The sequence below is a fragment of the Geotrypetes seraphini genome, chromosome 2 (genome assembly GCF_902459505.1).
Source record: "Geotrypetes seraphini chromosome 2, aGeoSer1.1, whole genome shotgun sequence".
In the NCBI taxonomy this organism is placed as follows: Eukaryota; Metazoa; Chordata; class Amphibia; order Gymnophiona; family Dermophiidae; genus Geotrypetes; species Geotrypetes seraphini.
In genome coordinates, this window is record NC_047085.1 from 31,142,956 (window position 1) to 31,161,572 (window position 18,617).

General features: G+C 45.0%; 1 protein-coding gene across 1 annotated transcript in view; it reads left to right on the forward strand.

The window, feature by feature from the left end:
- Positions 1 to 18,617, forward strand: part of NDRG1 (N-myc downstream regulated 1) — a 123,029-nt gene that overhangs the window by 29,735 nt on the left and 74,677 nt on the right. The window contains exon 3 of the mRNA XM_033933256.1: positions 14,641 to 14,676. Coding sequence (XP_033789147.1) covers positions 14,641 to 14,676 — 36 coding nt within the window. The remainder of the gene's footprint in view (positions 1 to 14,640; positions 14,677 to 18,617) is intronic.

Here is an 18,617-nt window from a genome sequence, read left to right on the forward strand (position 1 = left end):
GATGCCGGATCGCGGGGGAGGGCACTCGTACTGCAAGGCAAGCTCGGTTTACAAGGCACCAAGTTTGCGAATGTTTTGCTCGTCTTGCAAAACACTCGCAAACTGGTGCACTCATAAACCGAGGTACCACTGTATATTGGCAATCTTGTTTACACTGAGGTGATCCTTATGTAGTGGACCTCTCGTAGCTGTAGCGAATTATGATACGATTCTGGTATCGATCTCCTCAAATACCTTTAAGCACCCACAGACTAATGGCCAGCTTTTATAAAATAAATCTTGGGCAGCCACGCCCTTTGAACCAGCCTCCTTTTTCTTATAGCTTCTGGAACTCCAAATTTCATCTTTAACTCCACATGGGCATATCAAGGAGCAAAACTGTGGAAAGCATTATCAATTAATATTAACCAGCAATCTAATTGTAAATGTTTCAATAAAGACCTTTCTATTTCATGAATTTGTTACTAATAATTCCTAAATGTTGTAACGCTAGTTTTTAATTTGTATCGCCATAATTCTGTAAACTGCTCTGAACTTCATGGAGGTATTGGCAGTATACAAATAAGAATTGTATTGTATTATTATATTGTAACTTTCCAAGTGTCATCATTTATATTATACATAGAGCAAGCGTGGTCTTCTAAGATGTAAGAAAACAGAGCACATCTTTTGCTTTAGTGATTCAATGGCTGCTGCTGGAAGTGATTGGCATTTGCTCTCCTGTTTCGTACGCTCTGGGGCTGATGCAGATAGCTACTGCCAAATCTACCATATTTAATATCTACCATATCTAATATAGTGTGTGCGCTCATATCCACCATGCGGCAGTTAACCCACATGGTAGATATGGGTGCTCACACTTAAGAGAATGAAACGGGGACAAATTTTTGTCCCTGTGGGAACTCATTTTCCCCTTCTCGTAGGTTCTTTTCCTGTCCCTGTCCCTGCCCCGTTCCTGCCTAAGCTCTGTCCTCAACCGCACAAGCCTCAGACACTTTAAAATCACAAGTAGCAACATTCTAGAGCTCAGATTGCGATGTCATAATGCCTCATTCCACCAATGCCTAAGCTCCGTCCTCATCTGCACAAGCCTCAGACACTTTAAAATCACAAGTAGCAACATTCTAGAGCTCAGATTGTGATGTCATAATGCCTCATTCCACCAATGCCTAAGCTCCGTCCTCATCTGCACAAGCCTCAGACACTTTAAAATCACAAGTAGCAACATTCTAGAGCTCAGATTGTGATGTCATAATGCCTCATTCCACCAATGCCTAAGCTCTGTCCTCATTTGCACAAGCCTCAGACACTTTAAAATCATAAGTGTTCAAGGCTTGTGCGGCTGGGGCAGGGACAATACAACACTCACAGTGGTAGGAAATATAAATCCTAAGGTATGACACCAGCAGTGTTAATAACCATTTGACACGCAGCTCCTAATTGGTAAGGCCAGACTTTAGTACAGGAAGAGGCGGTCGGAGCATACAGCGAGTGATTTCCTTCACTCTCCGGTGCTCCAGCTGCTCTCTCCGGCCCGGTCATTCACTGTCGGAAAATACCGCAAAAGACTGGGACCGCGAAATTTGCGGGGGAGCACTGTACTAAAAAAATTAAAACATTTTAAATATTTTTGTATAAACCTTGTTCGTTAATATAAATAAAGAGCTTAATTCCCGTGAGAGGAAATCAAAAGTCAAGCACAGCTTGTAATATACCCACAATAAGAGGGAGGGTATCTTTTTCACTAATAGTGCTCTGAAAATGAAAGAAACCAGGCCAACGGAGCAGTATTAAATCCCTCTCGTGGCTCATGATTCGAGCATTCATAATTGTCCTTCCCAGCCAGAGAAGCCGTGGTTTTTCAGAAAAACTTAAGCTGCTTAGGATCAGGAAAAATCTCATTAGTAAAGTTTTTTTAAGTAATATTTTCCAAGGAAGCCGCAGATCTTTTTCTCCATCAGAGGACTCAAAATATCTGGGAACATCCATAACCTGCTATCTAAGAAACAAGTTCGTTTTGGGAGATAAGACGAAGAGGAAACGGAAAGTTCAAACTATCTTCAGATCTTTACAGAAACTCTGAAACTTAGCTTTAATCTCCTATAAAACAATGAAAACCAAGGAACCTACTTTTATCCATAAATACCTGATTCCACATAATCCCCCCCGAGAACCTTAAGATCAGCATCTTCTTCATTTCCCATACCTAAAAATCATTAGTACCCGTAGGGCAGTGGTTCTTAACCTGGGTTCGACCGAACCCCAGGGGTTCGGTGAGTCAGTCTCGTGGGTTCGGCGGAGGTCAAAACACACCTCCGACTCATATAGCGCTTCGGTCACGTTCAATCATCTATCAGTTATTCAGTGATTTTGATCAAGACTGATCGTGTACTCGGTTTCTTGATCTATCAATCTGTAACTAATACATCAATCAATTCCTGATCAAAATTTGTGATTTAACTGATAGATGATTGAACGTGACCGAAGCGCTTATGATTCGAGATGATACGCCCCTCTTGTCCATAATTGGCTGCAGGTGATCACGCAACATCGCTTGGCCTATCTGTGCTGCAGGGGATTTGATGCGCACAGTAGTCAAATTGTAACTGTTATGATGGTACGTCGTGTGATACCTATCTTAATATTTTAATCCCTTACTAACTATGTCGAGCAAAATACGAAAGTGGTCGGACGGATATGTACAATATGGATTCACATGTATAACGGAACGTGATGGGAGTCAGCGTCCTAATTGCATGATTTGCAATGCCAAGTTGAGTAATTCTAGTCTAGCTCCGGCAAAACTAAGGGAATAAAGAAGGGTTCGGTGAACACGCATATGAAACTGGTGGGGTTCAGTACCTCCAACAAGGTTAAGAACCACTGCCGTAGGGCTTCTTCTTTCGCAACGATTGCTCCAACAATATGGAATTCTTTACCATTATATTTATGGTCCAAACAGAATGTAGATAAATTCAAGGGTGGCCTCAAAAGCTTTTTATTTAAAGACGCATACAACTGTTAATTGATCTAAGCTTATTTTCTATACTAAAATTGATTTTTCCCTTTCCCCATGTTGTTCTTTCTTTATTTCAAATTGTATTTCTCCCCACTAACCTATTGTTTCATGTAAATAAAGTTATGTTATTAGTAGTTTAATTGGACCCCTTTTTAAAAAAATTTTTACTCTATAACGCTTAGTTATGATTAACATTTTATCAAATTTTTGATAAACTTGAAACTAACATATATTCCAAGTTCATTATACAGTTCCACATTGGTTTGCTGCCAACTTCTTTCCATGCATGTAATAAGCCTAAGAAGTTGGTGGTAATTCCCTGGAGGGAATCCAGCTCTAGAAAATAAGCTTCCACGCTTTCAGAAAGACAAATAAGAGGATATACTGACTTACAAATAAAGACAAATAAGAGGATATACTGACTTACAAATAAACTCGCTCAGCTGCCCCTCACTATCTCTCTTCACTTATCTCCTCCTCTGATTATTCCTCCCTCCTCCCCCCCCCCCCCATGAGCTCAGCTGGTAAGTTCCTCCTCTCTGTGCCCTTCTCTTCAACTGTAAACTCCAGACGCGTCCCTTCTGCCTTGCTGCACCATATGCTCGGAACAAACTGCCCGAATCCCGACGGCGGGCTCCGTCTCTGGCGGTGTTCAAGGTCCAGTTAAAAGCCCACCTCTTCGAGACTGCTTTTTTGACTCCTAACTCCTCTCGCCTTGGGTTCTGCCTCCCTAATCCTACATGTCGCATCTGTCTGTCCCAAGTCGGATTGTAAGTTCTTCGAAGCAGGGACCATCTATAAATGTCAAAATGTACAGCGCTGCGTACGCTTTTCAGCACTATATAAGTGATGATTAGTAGTAGGAGTAGTTCAGAAATCTCAGGTTTGAGAACATAAGCAAAGCCTCCACTGGGTTAGACCTGAGGTCCATCGTGCCCAGCAGCCCGCTCACGTGGCGGCCCAACAGGTCCAGGATCTGTGCAGTAATCCTCTATCTATACCCTTCTATTCCCTTTTCCAGCAGGAAATTGTCCAGTCCTTTCTTGAACCCCAGTACTGTACTCTGCCCTATTACGCTCTCTGGAAGCGCATTGGCTAAAGCTCTTAACATTTGCATCTCCTCTTCCTATAGGCTAAGGCTCTTTGCACCTGCATTGTGATGTCATAGAGCTTTATGGTTATAGAAACCTAGAAACATGATGGCAGATAAAGGCCAAATGGTCCATCCATAACATCACTATCTCCTCCTCTCCCATAAGAACATAAGCAATGCCTCCGCTGGGTCAGACCTGAGGTCCATCGGGCCCAGCAGGTCCAGGACCTGTGCAGTAATCCTCTATCTATACCCCTCTATCCCCCTTTCAAGCAGGAAATTGTCCAATCCTTTCTTGAACCCCAGTACCGTACTCTGCCCTATTACACTCTCAGGAAGCGCATTCCAGGTGTCCACCACACGTTGGGAAAAGAACTTCCTAGCATTCATTTTGAATCTGTCCCCTTTCAACTTTTCCGTATGCCCTCTTGTTCTTTTATTTTTTGAAAGTTTGAAGAATCTGTCCCTCTCTACTCTCTCTATGCCCTTCATGATCTTGTAAGTCTCTATCATATCTCCTCTAAGTCTCCTCTTCTCCAGGGAAAAGAGTCCCAGTTTCTCCAATCTTTCTCTATCTCTCTCTCTCTATTTCTGTGTCTCTTTCTTTCTCTCTCTATTTCTCTCTGTCTCCCTTTCTCTCTCTCTCTCCCTCTCTACTCTCTCTATGCCCTTCATGATCTTGTAAGTCTCTATCATATCCCCTCTAAGTCTCCTCTTCTCCAGGGAAAAGAGTCCCAGTTTCTCCAATCTTTCTCTATCTCTCTCTCTCTCTCTCTCTATTTCTGTGTCTCTTTCTTTCTCTCTCTATTTCTCTCTATTTCTCTCTCTCTCTCCCTCTCTACTCTCTCTATGCCCTTCATGATCTTGTAAGTCTATCATATCCCCTCTAAGTCTCCTCTTCTCCAGGGAAAAGAGTCCCAGTTTCTCCAATCTTTCTCTATCTCTCTCTCTCTATTTCTGTGTCTCTTTCTTTCTCTCTCTATTTCTCTCTGTCTCCCTTTCTCTCTCTCTCTACTCTCTCTATGCCCTTCATGATCTTGTAAGTCTCTATCATATCCCCTCTAAGTCTCCTCTTCTCCAGGGAAAAGAGTCCCAGTTTCTCCAATCTCTCAGCATATGAAAGGTTTTCCATACGTTTTATCAGACGTGTCGCTCTCCTCTGAACCCTCTCGAGTAACGCCATATCCTTCTTAAGGTACGGCGACCAATATTGGACGCAGTACTCCTGCCGATACAACGGCAGGCTAACTTCTTTCGTTCTGGTTGTAATAACCTTCTTGATTATACCTAGTATTCTATTCGCTCTCTTTGTAGCCACTGTGCACTGTGCTGTCGGCTTCATTGTCATGTCCACCATTACCCCCAAGTCCCTTTCTTGGGTACTCTCCTTCAATACCATCCCTCTCATCGTATAGCCTGTACCTCGGGTTTCTGCTTCCCACAAATAGTACTTTACATTTCTCAACATTGAACTTCATGTGCCATCTCGTCGCCCATTCCCCTAGTTTTGTTCAAGTCCCTTTGCGATTCTTCGCAGTGCTCTTTAGTCGGAGCTCCACTAAATAGTTTGGTGTCGTCCGCAAATTTTATTATCTCGCACTTCGTCCCTGTTTCTAGATCATTTTATAAATATATTAAATAGCACCGAGCCCTGCGGGACACCACTCGTGACCCTCCTCCAGTCCGAGTAGTGGCCCTTCACTCCTACCCTCTGTTTCCTAACCAGTTTCCCATCCATCTATGTACGTCTCCTTCCACCCCATGGTTCTTCAGTTTCCGAAGTAGGCGTTTTTTTTTCCATACAGGAATGTAATGTAATGTAATTTATTTCTTATATACCGCTACATCCGTTAGGTTCTAAGCGGTTTACAGAAAATATACATTAAGATTAGAAATAAGAAAGGTACTTGAAAAATTCCCTTACTGTCCCGAAGGCTCACAATCTAACTAAAGTACCTGGAGGGTAATAGAGAAGTGAAAAGTAGAGTTAGAGGAAAAATAAAAATAAAATAAACATTTTAACAAGACAGCATTGATCTAAATACTTTGGAAGGTAGAAGAGAGGAGAGAAAGGAATAGAAGCAGAAGGGGGAGCCGTTGAACAGTAGAATTCTGGAGAAATTTAAATGATAGAAATAGAACAAAACAAAGACAAAAGGCAAAACAATAGATAAGATTAAAGATAAATCATAAGCTGGAAAGAAAAATAAAATAAAACTTTGTCTTCAATCCACGGTTTCAGCGTCAGTGATGAAGTGGAGCAAGTAAGTTTAGGAGGAGCGATTGATGTTTCCAGAAAGGGCTTCTTCAGGGAAGAGACTTGGCAGACAGTCCCAGGATGTTCATTCCAATTTAGAAGTGGAGGAGTAGCTGGATAGTTTAGTGGAGTAGGCGGAGAACAAGAACTGGGTTTTTTTTGTTTCCCACTGAAACTCCTTGTGATCCTGGGCAAGTCGCTTAACCCTCGACTGATATTAAGCCAGAGGCGGGGAACATTTTTTTTAGTCACCTCTGCTGCTCCCAGGTGGCCAATACCCAGCTGTGTCGGGCACCGGCACTGGATATCTAGGTTGATGTAGCCAATCTCTTATGGTTAAGTCAGAACTTAACTGCATAGGTAACGCCACATAAAGATAGAACTGATTTTATTCATCCTGATGGGTCCACTAAACTTGGGTGGTTGAGTACTAAACATTTAATTATTTATATGCCACTTATATCCTAAGTGGTTTACATTCAGGTACTTTTATCATATTTCCCTCTCTAGCGTGCCTGGGACACTGAGAGGATTAAGTGATTTGCCCAGGGTCACAAGGAGCAGTGAGGGATTTGAACCCCATAGCCTCAGGGTGCTGAGGCGGTAGCTCGAACCCCTGCGCCACACACTCCCACAGTTTTCTATCCCATCCTTCCCAAGGAGCTCAGAACAGGTTGCAGGCTAACATATACAGTATTTTTTACTCCATAAGATGCACTTCCTTCCCCCCCCCCAAAAAAAAAAAATCGGTGAAAATAAGGGTGCGTCTTAAGGAGTGAATACCCAAACCACCCCCGCACCCCGGTTACCTTATTTTAATTCTGGTGCCCTCCCTCACTGGACGTGGTTGCCTCTAGCGGCAGAGCGGAGCACAAGGCAGGCTGCCTGCCTCGTCCCGCGCTACTTCCGTTCTCGCAGGTAGTGGCGTGGGACTAGGCAGACAGCATTGTGCACCGCTCTGCTGCTAGAGAAGGGAAGAAGAGGCAGTCGCGTCAGCCAACCAGGCAGGCAGTCTTGCGTGCTGCCCTGCTGCTAGAGAGGCAGCTGTAGACAGCGAGTCCTGCTTCCCACATGAGCAGCAGCTCTCCCGCGGGCCGGGCTCGAGCAACAGCCATCGGAACCGGAAGCCTCTTAGAGTCCCAGCATGGTGACGTGGTCCTGACTAGAGTGAGCGGCTACGGCAACAGCAGCGGCGGCTGGTTCCTGCTTCCTGCTTCCTGCTCTCCTCCTTCCCTTCCACCAGGCAGCGCTGGGCAGTACATCCAGGCCTCAGCTGCCTCCACCACCACTCCTCTGACTGCCTTTGCATTCGCCTCAGCCCCCGGGGCAGGCGGGACATGGAGGAACGGGCCCGTCAAGCTGCGTCGGAATAACTAAAATAAGGTACGCGGGAGAGTTCGGAGGGGGTATGGTGTGCCCTGCCTGCTTCGAGGTGGGGAGTGGGGATGAGGAGTACAGGAGAAAGGAAATAAAGCTTGACATGGGGAGGGAAAGAGACGGAGCAGAGAAATGCTGAAGGAGGAGGGAGCATAGGGACAGGGACATGGAATAATGCTGGAAAGGGGAGGAATAAAGATACAGAGATGTGATACTTAATGGAAGGAGAGGAAATGGTGCATATGGATAGTGAAGAAGAGAAGAAAGATTATGCACTTTGGGGGGCCCTGCCTGCCTGCTTGACTCAGGATGGGGATCCCTGCCTGCCTGCCCTGTGCCCTGTTCCTGCCTACCACTAGAAGGGGACAGGGTGCAGAGCCTGGCAGGGAGAATTTGGTTCAGAATGGTTTATGTTTCCTCTAAATCTAGGATGCGTCTTATGGTCAGGTGCATCTTATGGAGCGAAAAATACAGTAGTTTACAGGTTGCAATTTGCCATAGTTACAGTGCAAGGTTTTTCAATACAAGTTTTTGTCCTAACTTGACACAAACTAGGAATCTAAAACCAATATAAAGTTTACAGGTTAAATTCGTCATACGTTACCTTGCGAGGTTGGCTTCTTAAATGCTTTCTTCAAATGCTGAAAAAAGATCTTTGTCACAGTACTGGCCAAAATGGCTTACAATACAAAAGATTTATTCACAATTTTTAAAAGCAAATGGAAAGGCCAATATCCAGTCTCTCTTTGTGTTTGTGTCCTTCCTGCATCAGGCCTAATTTAATCATAACTGCAGAAGTGTCAACTCCGCCGACGGAATACCCTCAAAAAACCAGCTTTTGAGTTTAGGGAAAGGGATTGGGACTTGTGCGAGGGCTGTTCAAAAAAGTATCGGACCTGTATTCATACAAAATACTCGTATTCAGATACAACCATCTTATCCTAATCTCCTTCAAAGTAGTTCCCTTGGGCCGCCACACAACGTCTTCCAACAGTTCTGCCACTGTCGGAAGCGGCGTTGGAACGCCTCTTGAGATTGCTCGCAACTGGTTCGTCGCATTCTGCATGATGTCTTCTCTTGGCTGAAATCTGGTCCTTTTCAGCTTGGGGGGGGGGGGAAAGCCAGAAGTCGCACGGAGCCATGTCGGGGGAGTAGGGAGCCCGAGGAATCACAGGTGTGTTGCGTTTGGCCAGGAACTCAGTATCAAAATGTGAAGAATGGGCAGTTGCTTTATCGTGGAGGAGCTGCCAATTGCCCGCTACCCACAGGGCCTGCCGTTTGCGCCTCTCAGCGTTACAAAGGCAACGCAGAAGGGGATAAAATTTATTTAGAATATATTGTATTAGATATAAAAATGTTATTGAATATTCATCAATTGTATTCTAACATGTTGTACACTTTCTATAAAATTTGAAAATTAAAAATATTATATATTAAAGTAATAAAAGGGTGGGGGGAGGGTGAGGGGGAAAATCAAATTTAGATATATAATGTGTTAGATATAAAAGTGATACTATGTATTTATCAATTGTATTTTAATATTTTGTACACTTTATGTAAAATTTGAAAATAAAAAATAATGGAAAAAAAAAAAAACAAAGGCAACGCAGAACCTCTTTGTAGTACCCCTTGGTGATGGTTGTGCCGTGTGGTGTGTACTCGTGATGAATCGCGCCACTGGAGTCAAAGAAGACGGATTGCTGCGGACCTGCCTTGCTTTTTTTTGGCCTCGGGGATGTTGAATACTTCCATTGTGATGACATCAACTTGGTTTCTGGGTCATACTCATAAACCCAGGACTCATCGCCAGTGATCACTGTGCTGAGGGGTGTCAGGTCAAAAGCGCGCCGGGACAAAGGCGCGAGCAGACAACTGAGCGCAGTGCGGAGGCGCGCGCCGAAGAAAGACTGTTTTTAGGGGCTACGACGGGGTGTGTGGGGGGAACCCCCCCACTTTACTTAATACAGATCGTGCCGCGTTGTTGGGGCGTTGTGGGGGGTTGTAACCCCCCACATTTTACTGAAAACTTAACTTTTTCCCTGTTTTTAGGCAAAAAGTTACGTTTTCACTAAAATGTGGGGGGTTAAAACCCCCCACAACGCCGCTGCGATATGTATTAAGTAAAGGGGGGGCTCCCCAACAAACCCCCCCTCTCGCAGCCCCTAAAAACAGTCTTTTTCTTCGGCGCGCGCCTCCGTCTTGCGCTCAGTTGTCGGCGCGCGCCTTTGTCTTCCGCGTTACTGTCTATGAACCGTGCTGAGGAAGTTGGGATCACTGTTCACAGTTTCCAGTATGCCCTGTGTGATCTCCAAACGGAGTTAGCAGCTTTGGCACGAACTTCGCTGAAATTCTGAAGCCCAGATCCTCAGTCAAAATGGAATGAACAGATCCAACGCTGATGCTTGCCTCGTCTGCAAGTTCTCTGATCGTGATTCAACGATCCTGCATCACCGGGGTCCTCACTTGGTCAACGACTGTCTCATTTCTGGGATGTTTGTAGTTTTACCACCAGACTTAAAAATTTACACACGGGCAGTTCAAGCATTTTCCCTATCTGTCCCGGTGGGCTCACAAGTGTACCTGGGGCAGTGGAGAATTAAGTGACTCCCCCCAGAGTAGCAAGGAGCAGAGTGGGGTTTGAACCCACAACCTTCGGGTGCTGAGGCTGTAGCTTTAACCACTATGCCAGACTGGTTTGTGATGATTTTCAGCAGCAGTAACTGGTTAACTGCCACTGAATGTCCAGCAGATGGCACCAAACAAGTTATTTTTAATCGGGCCATGAGCTGTTTCTGACTGGATAAATCACTTTTAATGTTGACCTGTTTGTGAGGTCACTAGGGACAGAGTACCTGGTTTGGGTGTACCACAGAGGGGGTATAGCAAATCCAGGCACCAGTTACACTTTTTTCGTTTTAATTCGTTCAATTCGTTTTAATTCGTTCAATTCTGGCACTGGTAGTGCCCTATTTTGGCGCAGTGGTTAAAGCTAGAGCCTCAGCACCCTGAGGTTGTGGGTTCAAACCCACGCTGCTCCTTGTGACCCTGGGCAAGTCACTTAATCCCCCCCACTGCCCCAGGTACGTTAGATTGTGAGCCCGCCAGGACAGAGAGGGAAAAACTGCTTGAGTTCCTGAATAAATGCATGTAAACCGTTCTGAGCTCCCTTGGGAGAACGGTATAGAAAATTAAATAAATAAATAAATAAAAATCATATTTGGGAAGATCTAAGGAACGAGGTGAAGAGGGTGAGCTGCAATCAGATGGCTGGACACGTTGAAAACAACCATGGGGATGATGCTGGAGGACTTTTTCGTACTAGCACGACTATTGGGTTTGTTTGTTTGTTTTTTTGTTGTTTTTTTTTTGTTTTTTTAGATCCGCAATTCATCAAATCGCTAGGACTTAGGCATGAGTCAATGGCAAAGGATGAAGTTAAGAGGTGATAGGCTCCAGAGTAATTTAAGGAAATACTTTTTTACAGAAAGGGTGGTAGATGCATGGAACAGTCTCCCGGAAGAGGTGGTGGAGACAGAGACTGTGTCTGAATTCAAGAGGGCCTGGGATAGGCACATGGGATCTCTCAGAGAGAGAAAGAGATAATAGTTACTGTGGATGGGCAGCTCTATGACCTCACAATGCAGGTGTAAGGAGCCTTAGCCTATAGGAAGAGGAGATGCAAATGTTAAGAGCCTTAGCCAATAGGGAGAGGAGGAGATAGTGGATGCAGATGAGAGACTGGAAGGGCCGTTTGGCCTTTATCTACCATTTTTCTATGTTTCTATTTTTGATATTTTTATTGATCATTTTTCTGTTTCTATGTTTTGATATTTTTATTAAAGTTTTTGCAACAATAATACATCAAGTTGAACATAGCAACAGAATAAACAGCAATCGTCCCCCTCCCCCCATATTATATATGTTTTGTATGGAAACCGCTTAGGCTTAAGTAGTCTAGAACAGTGTTCTTCAACCTTTTTACACCCGTGGATCGGCAGAAATAAAAGAATTATTTTGTGGACCGGCAAACTACTAGGACTAAAATTTTAAAACCCCGTTTACGCCCCATCTCCACGAGCTCGGTCCCCGCAAACCATCTGATCCCATCTGCACAAGCCGCAATTATGATTTTATATTGAACGTATTTTATTAAAGTATAAAAAGAAACAATATTCTGAACAATTGTGATTTTATAAATACAAATATACAGAGCACGGACCAACAAAACCCCTGTCTCCCCTCCCCTTCACATATATCCCCTCTACTATCAAGAAAACTGAACAAGCCAAGTTATTATAGAATGCTACATAGAAATATCATGCTAACAGAATACTGCAGTCCCCAGTTATGTCTCTAGCAGGATATATTTCAAATCTGATATATTCTAATGACAAAATAGAAATAAAATTATTTTTTTTCTACCTTTTGTTGTCTCTGGTTTCTGCTTTCATCTTCTTTTCACTCTTTTCCTTCCAGCATCTGCCCATTCCATCCAATGTCTGCCCTCTCCCCCTTCCATATGTATCTGACTTATTTCTATGCCCCTCTTCCCTGTCCATCCAGCCTGTTCCTCCTCTCCTTTTTGACATCATTCATTCCAGCTTCACTGCCTTCTTCATTTTTATCTCTCCTACACCAGATCTAGCATCTTTATCCCTCTCTCATTTCTCTCTACTTTCTCATTCCTCTCTCTCCCCTTTCCCTCATCTGATCTCTCCATTCCACCCTGACCCCCTTCCCCTCCTGTAATCTCCCTGCCAGCTATTTCCTTCCTTTTTTCTTTCTCCCTTCCCTCCTTCCTTTTTTCCTTCTCCCTTCCCTCCTCCCTCTATCCAACATTAACTCTCTTCCCATCCCTTTCCCTCCTCCCCTTCCAGCAGCATCTCTCCTTCTTCTTCCTTCCCTCCTCCCTCTATCCAACATTAACTCTCTTCTCTTCCCATCCCTTTCCCTCCTCCCCTCCCAGCAGCATCTCTCCTTCTAACTCTCTCCAAGTCCAGTAACAGCTCTCCCTTTATCCAGCAGCTTCCCTGCCTCCTACACTGGCTGTCTCCCCTTCCAGCAGTTCTCAGTACTTGCCTGCAGGAAGTTGCCGGTAAATCACTGCCCTGGCAAATAGGAGAGCTGGGGGGAGGGGAGGAAGTCACTGTGAAGGCTCCCCAGGATCTTGCTCGCACACGCTGACCATCTCCCTCCACCTGAATCTGCAGCTCTCTCTGCGGCCCTCTTCAGCAACTCGGCAGGGGCAGCGATCAAGACAGGCTGCCACGTCGGGACCTTTACTCTCTGAGTCCCGCCTATTTTGTTTCAACTTCCTGTTTCCGAACAGGCGAGACTCAGGCCGCCGACGTCGGGGCCTTCCCTCTCTATCTTAATCGCCTGAGGCTGGGAGGAACATTAGTGAGCAGGAACCGCAGTCGGCAGGAAATTTAACTGCCGAATTGATCTCGCCGGCCTACGCGGACCAACAGAAATTTTTTGCGGACCGGCGGTTGAAGAACTGTGGTCTAGAATTTTTGAAAATAGGTAAAATATATTTAAGCAGTCCTATATATTCACCATTCTGAAACTTGGATGTTCCTGGGTCATAGGGCTGGAAATTGAGATTCAGATAATCCTGGTTTTAAGCAAAACTGCAGTTGTTCTGTTTGAGGCCTGAGCACCAAAGCGGTGCACCACTGCCAGAGGCCATTACTGTAGGTCTTTCATCATAACTTTGATAGATATTAAAGCTGTTTGAATTTTTAGTGGGCAAATTACTTAAACTGTTCCGAACCTGAGCCTGTTATTCACGCGTCTGCTTTTCCTTGCAAAACTTGTATGCTATAATTTCAGCTTCTGTAAAGCAAATCGGCTGGCAAAATAACATCAAAGTAGTACGGTGTCAAGTGAAATAGATAAGAGTTGGCAATACAGTATAATCTCGTTATAACGGACTCACTTATAACGGAATATCGTCTATAGCGGACGAGCTTCACTGGTCCCGGCCGCTATAGACGCTATATGCCTTTACAAACATGCAGAAAAGCACCGCATATAGCGGATAACCAATTTGGTCCCCAGAGTCACTTTTAGCTGTAGTTTTGTTCGGCTATAATGGACATGCAGGCTCCGCCTACACAGGCGCGTGGCGTGCCGGTGATATAATATCAAAATGCAGCCCAGAAGAAAATGACAGAGTATTTTTCTTTCCAGTACAGTATGACATAATGCTTTAGAACATCTTTTAGTGTTCTGGTTTTGCAATTATTTCATGCCATACCATTGTTTTGCTGAGTTTTGTTATTGATGTTGCTTGTTCAGTGACTGTTGTTCATTGTTTCAAGTTGACCTAAATAAAGTTTTGAAAAAAATGCAACTCAGGATATAACGGACTGTTTTGCCAGGTCCCTTGAAGTCCGTTATAACGAGATTATACTGTAGTTCACGTAACCCATATGCAAAACAGTAAGTAAGCATACTCCATGATGGAAAAAAACAAGTGGCCTCTCCTTCTTTTTTTCCAGACAGTCTAGAGCTGTAGTTGTTACTGCATGGGGAAGGCAGGTTGTTTTGCTTTGAGCCGCGGCACAAAATTTCCAGTAAAAGGATTGCCTTTCTTTGGGTCGGCGAAAGTTCATGCACTTTTGCTCATACGGGCTTGAAGCCCAGGCTGTGCTTCATCAACCTGACAGCGGGGATCTTTGTGGGAAGCAGGTCTTAAAAAAACAGTAACGCACCGCAAATTTTCAGCCTTTCTAAATCTCGCATGAAGTAAAATGTGTTCCCATGTTTAGAATGTCACTGTCCTGGGAAGCCCTGTACAGAATCACCTCATCAGGCTGCTTTTTTTTTTTTTTTTTTTAACTGGAATGCAAAACTGATTACATGTTCTCCGTTTTTGTTTTTTTGTAGGGTATCACTGTAATGTCTCATGACTTTGATGCTCAGGTAAGATTCAAACAAAAACTTCTTGTTTTCACTTGTGATTACTCCTGGTGGAATTCTGCGCACAATATTTCAAACTCTGCAAAGTTTTATTTGTAGTGTTTTTGTGTAGAATTCTCCTATCCTGAGGCCTGAAATTCCTTTCTTAGGTTCCAGCCTCCTCTGTTCCTCTCAAATCCAGCTGTCTCATTTTTTTTTTTTTAAATCCCATCCCTCTCACTTGCACCCTGAATCCCCTCCTTGGTTCTCTGTCTCTCTCTATCTCTGTCTCATATTTCCCCCTCCCCCACTTCTACCCTGAACCGCTTCCATATTCCCCATGGTCTGGTATCTCTCTCCCTCTACTTGCAGGTCCAGCATTCATGTCCCCTCCCACCACTTGCAGTCCAGGATCTATGTGCCTTCCTCTCCACGCTTTTACCCCCCCCCCCCCCAAATGGCGTCAAATCATACCTGCGGAAATCGGCAGCAGAAGTGGCACCAGCCCTGCCAGGGCCTTCCCTCTGCTGCATCATCTATCTACAGGAAGTGATGCAGAAGAGGAAAGGCCCTGGCAGGGCCGGCCGCGAGCAGCCTCTGCCAGCCAGCAGCTGCCACTGCTGCTTCCTTTGGAGATCCTTAGATATGTCTGATCTCATGGGGGGGGGGGTGTCGGAGAGAGGCTAGACCTGAGCAGGGGAGAAGAAGGGGACAGACAGGGGCAGAATGGAAGGTTTGTGCAAAATTCTGTACTGCGCAGAATTCTGCCAGGCGTACTTGTGATGTAAAAATTTTATTGATGGCTACCACAGTGGGGAAAATGTTTTGACTGGGCTTGAATGCTATATCTAGCTAGAATTTATTTAACACATCCCACCCAAATGCAAATCCCTAGATCAAGTACATCAAGCTGGCCTTGTGCTTGTAGAACCTGACCTCCAGGGCGAGACTGCTAGAGGATTGCAACTGATAAAAAGTGCCAAGACTGTCTACCAGATATCTTGCAAACATATTGTTTAAATAGGAGGCTTGCGCCAGAAGACGTATGAGGATAGACTGGAAGCCCTGAATATGTATACCCTAGAGGAAAGGAGAGACAGGGGAGATATGATTCAGAAGTTCAAATACTTGAAGGGTATTAACGTAGAACAAAATCTTTTCCAGAGAAAGGGAAATGGTAAAACCAGAGGACATAATTTGAGGTTGAGGGGTGGTAGATTCAGGGGCAATGTTAGGAAATTCTACTTTACGGAGAGGGTAGTGGATGCCTGGAATGCGCTCCCGAGAGAGGTGGTGGAGAGTAAATCTGTGACTGAGTTCAAAGAAGCGTGGGATGAACACAGAAGATTTAGAATCAGAAAATAATATTAAATATTGAACTAGGCCAGTTACTGGGCAGACTTGCACGGTCTGTGTCTGTGTATGGCCGTTTGGTGGAGGATGGGCAGGGGAGGGTGTAGATGGGCTGGAGTAAGTCTTAACAGAGATTTCGGCAGTTGGAACCCAAGCACAGTACCGGGTAAAGCTTTGGATTCTTGCCCAGAAATAGCTAAGAAGAAAAAAAAAAAAAAAATTGAATCAGGTTGGGCAGACTGAATGGACCATTCGGGTCTTTATCTGCCGTCATCTACTATGTTACTATGTCAGCAGAGCATGGATGGAGCCAGGGTTGGTCAGAGCTAGTCTCTGGGTAACTTGTGATAGCTCGTTTTCTTTCAAAATAGCAGGTTGAATATTGTGGTTACTAAAAAAAACAAAAGTGCTACTAAACCAACAAGGAACTCTTTTTGTGGGAGCAGAAATAAGTTGGTGGGGAAAATTGCTGGCTCAACTAATATACAAAGAATTGCTGAAAATTCTCAGCCCAACCAGCAAAGTTGGGGCAGTCTCCATCAGGGTTATATACTTACCGTATATACTCAAATATAAGGGGACCTGAATATAAACCAAAGTATCCTTCCCCCCCAAAAAAAAAAAAAAGAAGAAAAAGGTTGACTTGAATATAAACTGGAGGGGAGGTTAATATTCAAGTGCCTCTCCTGCTCTGCACCCAGCCCCCCTCCCTTCCCTGCCTCGTCTCCTCTCCTGCAAGCCTCTGCTAGGCCTGCCTTAAGACCTAGTGGTCCAGCAGTGGGCTGGGACAGGAGGGATCACTCACACCGCCTGTCCCTGCCAACTGTGATACATTTTACCTCCCTCCTGCCCCCCCCAATACCTTTCAATTCCCTGGTGGTCCCATAGTGAACTGAGGCAGGAATGATCTGTTTACACTCCTGGCCCATGGAGATCCACTCCCTGAATGGCTGATGTGAGTTCTTGCAGCGACTGTGGGAACTTGCAAGGTTGCCACGAGAACTCACGCCAGCCATTCAGGGAGTGGATCTGCACGGGACAGGAGTGCAAAAAGATCGCTCCTGCCTCAGTTCACCATGGGACCACCAGGGAATTGAAAGGTAGGTGGGAGGGAAGTAAAACTTGTCGGACAGGAGGTGGGAGGGATCCCTCCTGTCCCGGCCCACTGCTGGATCACCAGGTCTTATGGCAGACCAAGTAGAGTCCTGCACCGGGTCCGGGAGGGTGCATTGACCCGAATATAAGCCGAGACCTTTTTTGGGTCATTTCTTTTGGTCTAAAAATTTCAGCTTGTATTAGAGTATATACGGTAGTTCCACAATTATTCTCCCCCCACCATTTTTTTCATTCCTATTTTCCCGATGGCTTTGTTGGTTGGGCTGAGAACTTTTCAGCGTTGCCCTTATAAAATGATTATTGATTTTTGTCCCCGTATAGACTGTGATATAATTAGTGTATCGATAGATAAAAACAGTCACTGACCTATTTTTGATCCCTGATGCAGCCTTTCCGCAAAATGTAGCCACCTTGGTGCTGTCTTTCTATGGACAGACTCTGTTGCACAATCCAGTTTTGATCGGCTATTCAGTATCTTCATGTTTAGTGCTACTTTTTCTGGTTCCTTGACTATTGCCATCACGCAAAAGTTCTGTGGGGATTGTTCTGGGTATTTAGCACTCTTCCCCCCCCCCCCCCCCAATCTAGTGGTTCTGAATATTCATCTGGATATTTCTTTGACTGTAGCAGCAGAGTATTGGCCTGCATTTGTTGGCTGTGGGTTTATGGCCGTTCCATAACGGCAAGAGCCCTGGGGCCTGCAGTTGTATACTTATGGAGGGAGGACTGGTGAGGTGAGGTTGGCGGCTTTGAGCCAAATGCTTGGCAGCTATTCCATGAGCCCTCATTACGCCCAGTCCTGCCTGAACTGATGCGGAGGAATGAGAACGCACTGCTGAGCCACGTAAACTAGCAGCAGAGTTTGAAGGGCATCTAATCTCTGGAGGTTGACACTTGTGACTCGATGTACTTATGAAGGCCTTTTTTTCAGTGGCTTGGAAAAGACATTAATGATCCTAAATCCATTAGTTACTGGAGGTCACGACACAAATGTATGTCAATGGAAGCATTTAGCAAATATTCCCACCGCCTTGTATGTGGGTGGTTCATAGTCAAAAGCACGCGCCGACAAAGGCGCGCCGAGACAACTGTCGGAGCCCCTTAAAACACTGTTTTTCTTCGGCGTGGGCTTCCGCCTTGCACTCAGTTGTCTCGGCGCGCCTTTTGTCAGCGCGCGCTTTTGACCTGCCACCTGTGTGGGCACATCAGCTTCTTGTAGCAAAAGGTACGCCACCCCTGCTCCCAACTCCAAAGCATCCTCTAGCCCAGGGTTAGGCAATTCCGATCCTCGAGAGCCACAGGCAGGTCAGGTTTTCGGGATATCCACAGTAAATATGCTCAAGATAGATTTGCATCTCAAGGAGGCCGTGCATGCAAATCCATTTCGTACATATTCATTGTAGATAATCCTGAAAACCTGACCTGCCTGTGGCTCTCGAGGACCGGAATTGCCCACCCCTGCTCTAGCCCACAGGTTGGCCCCAGTGAATACGCAT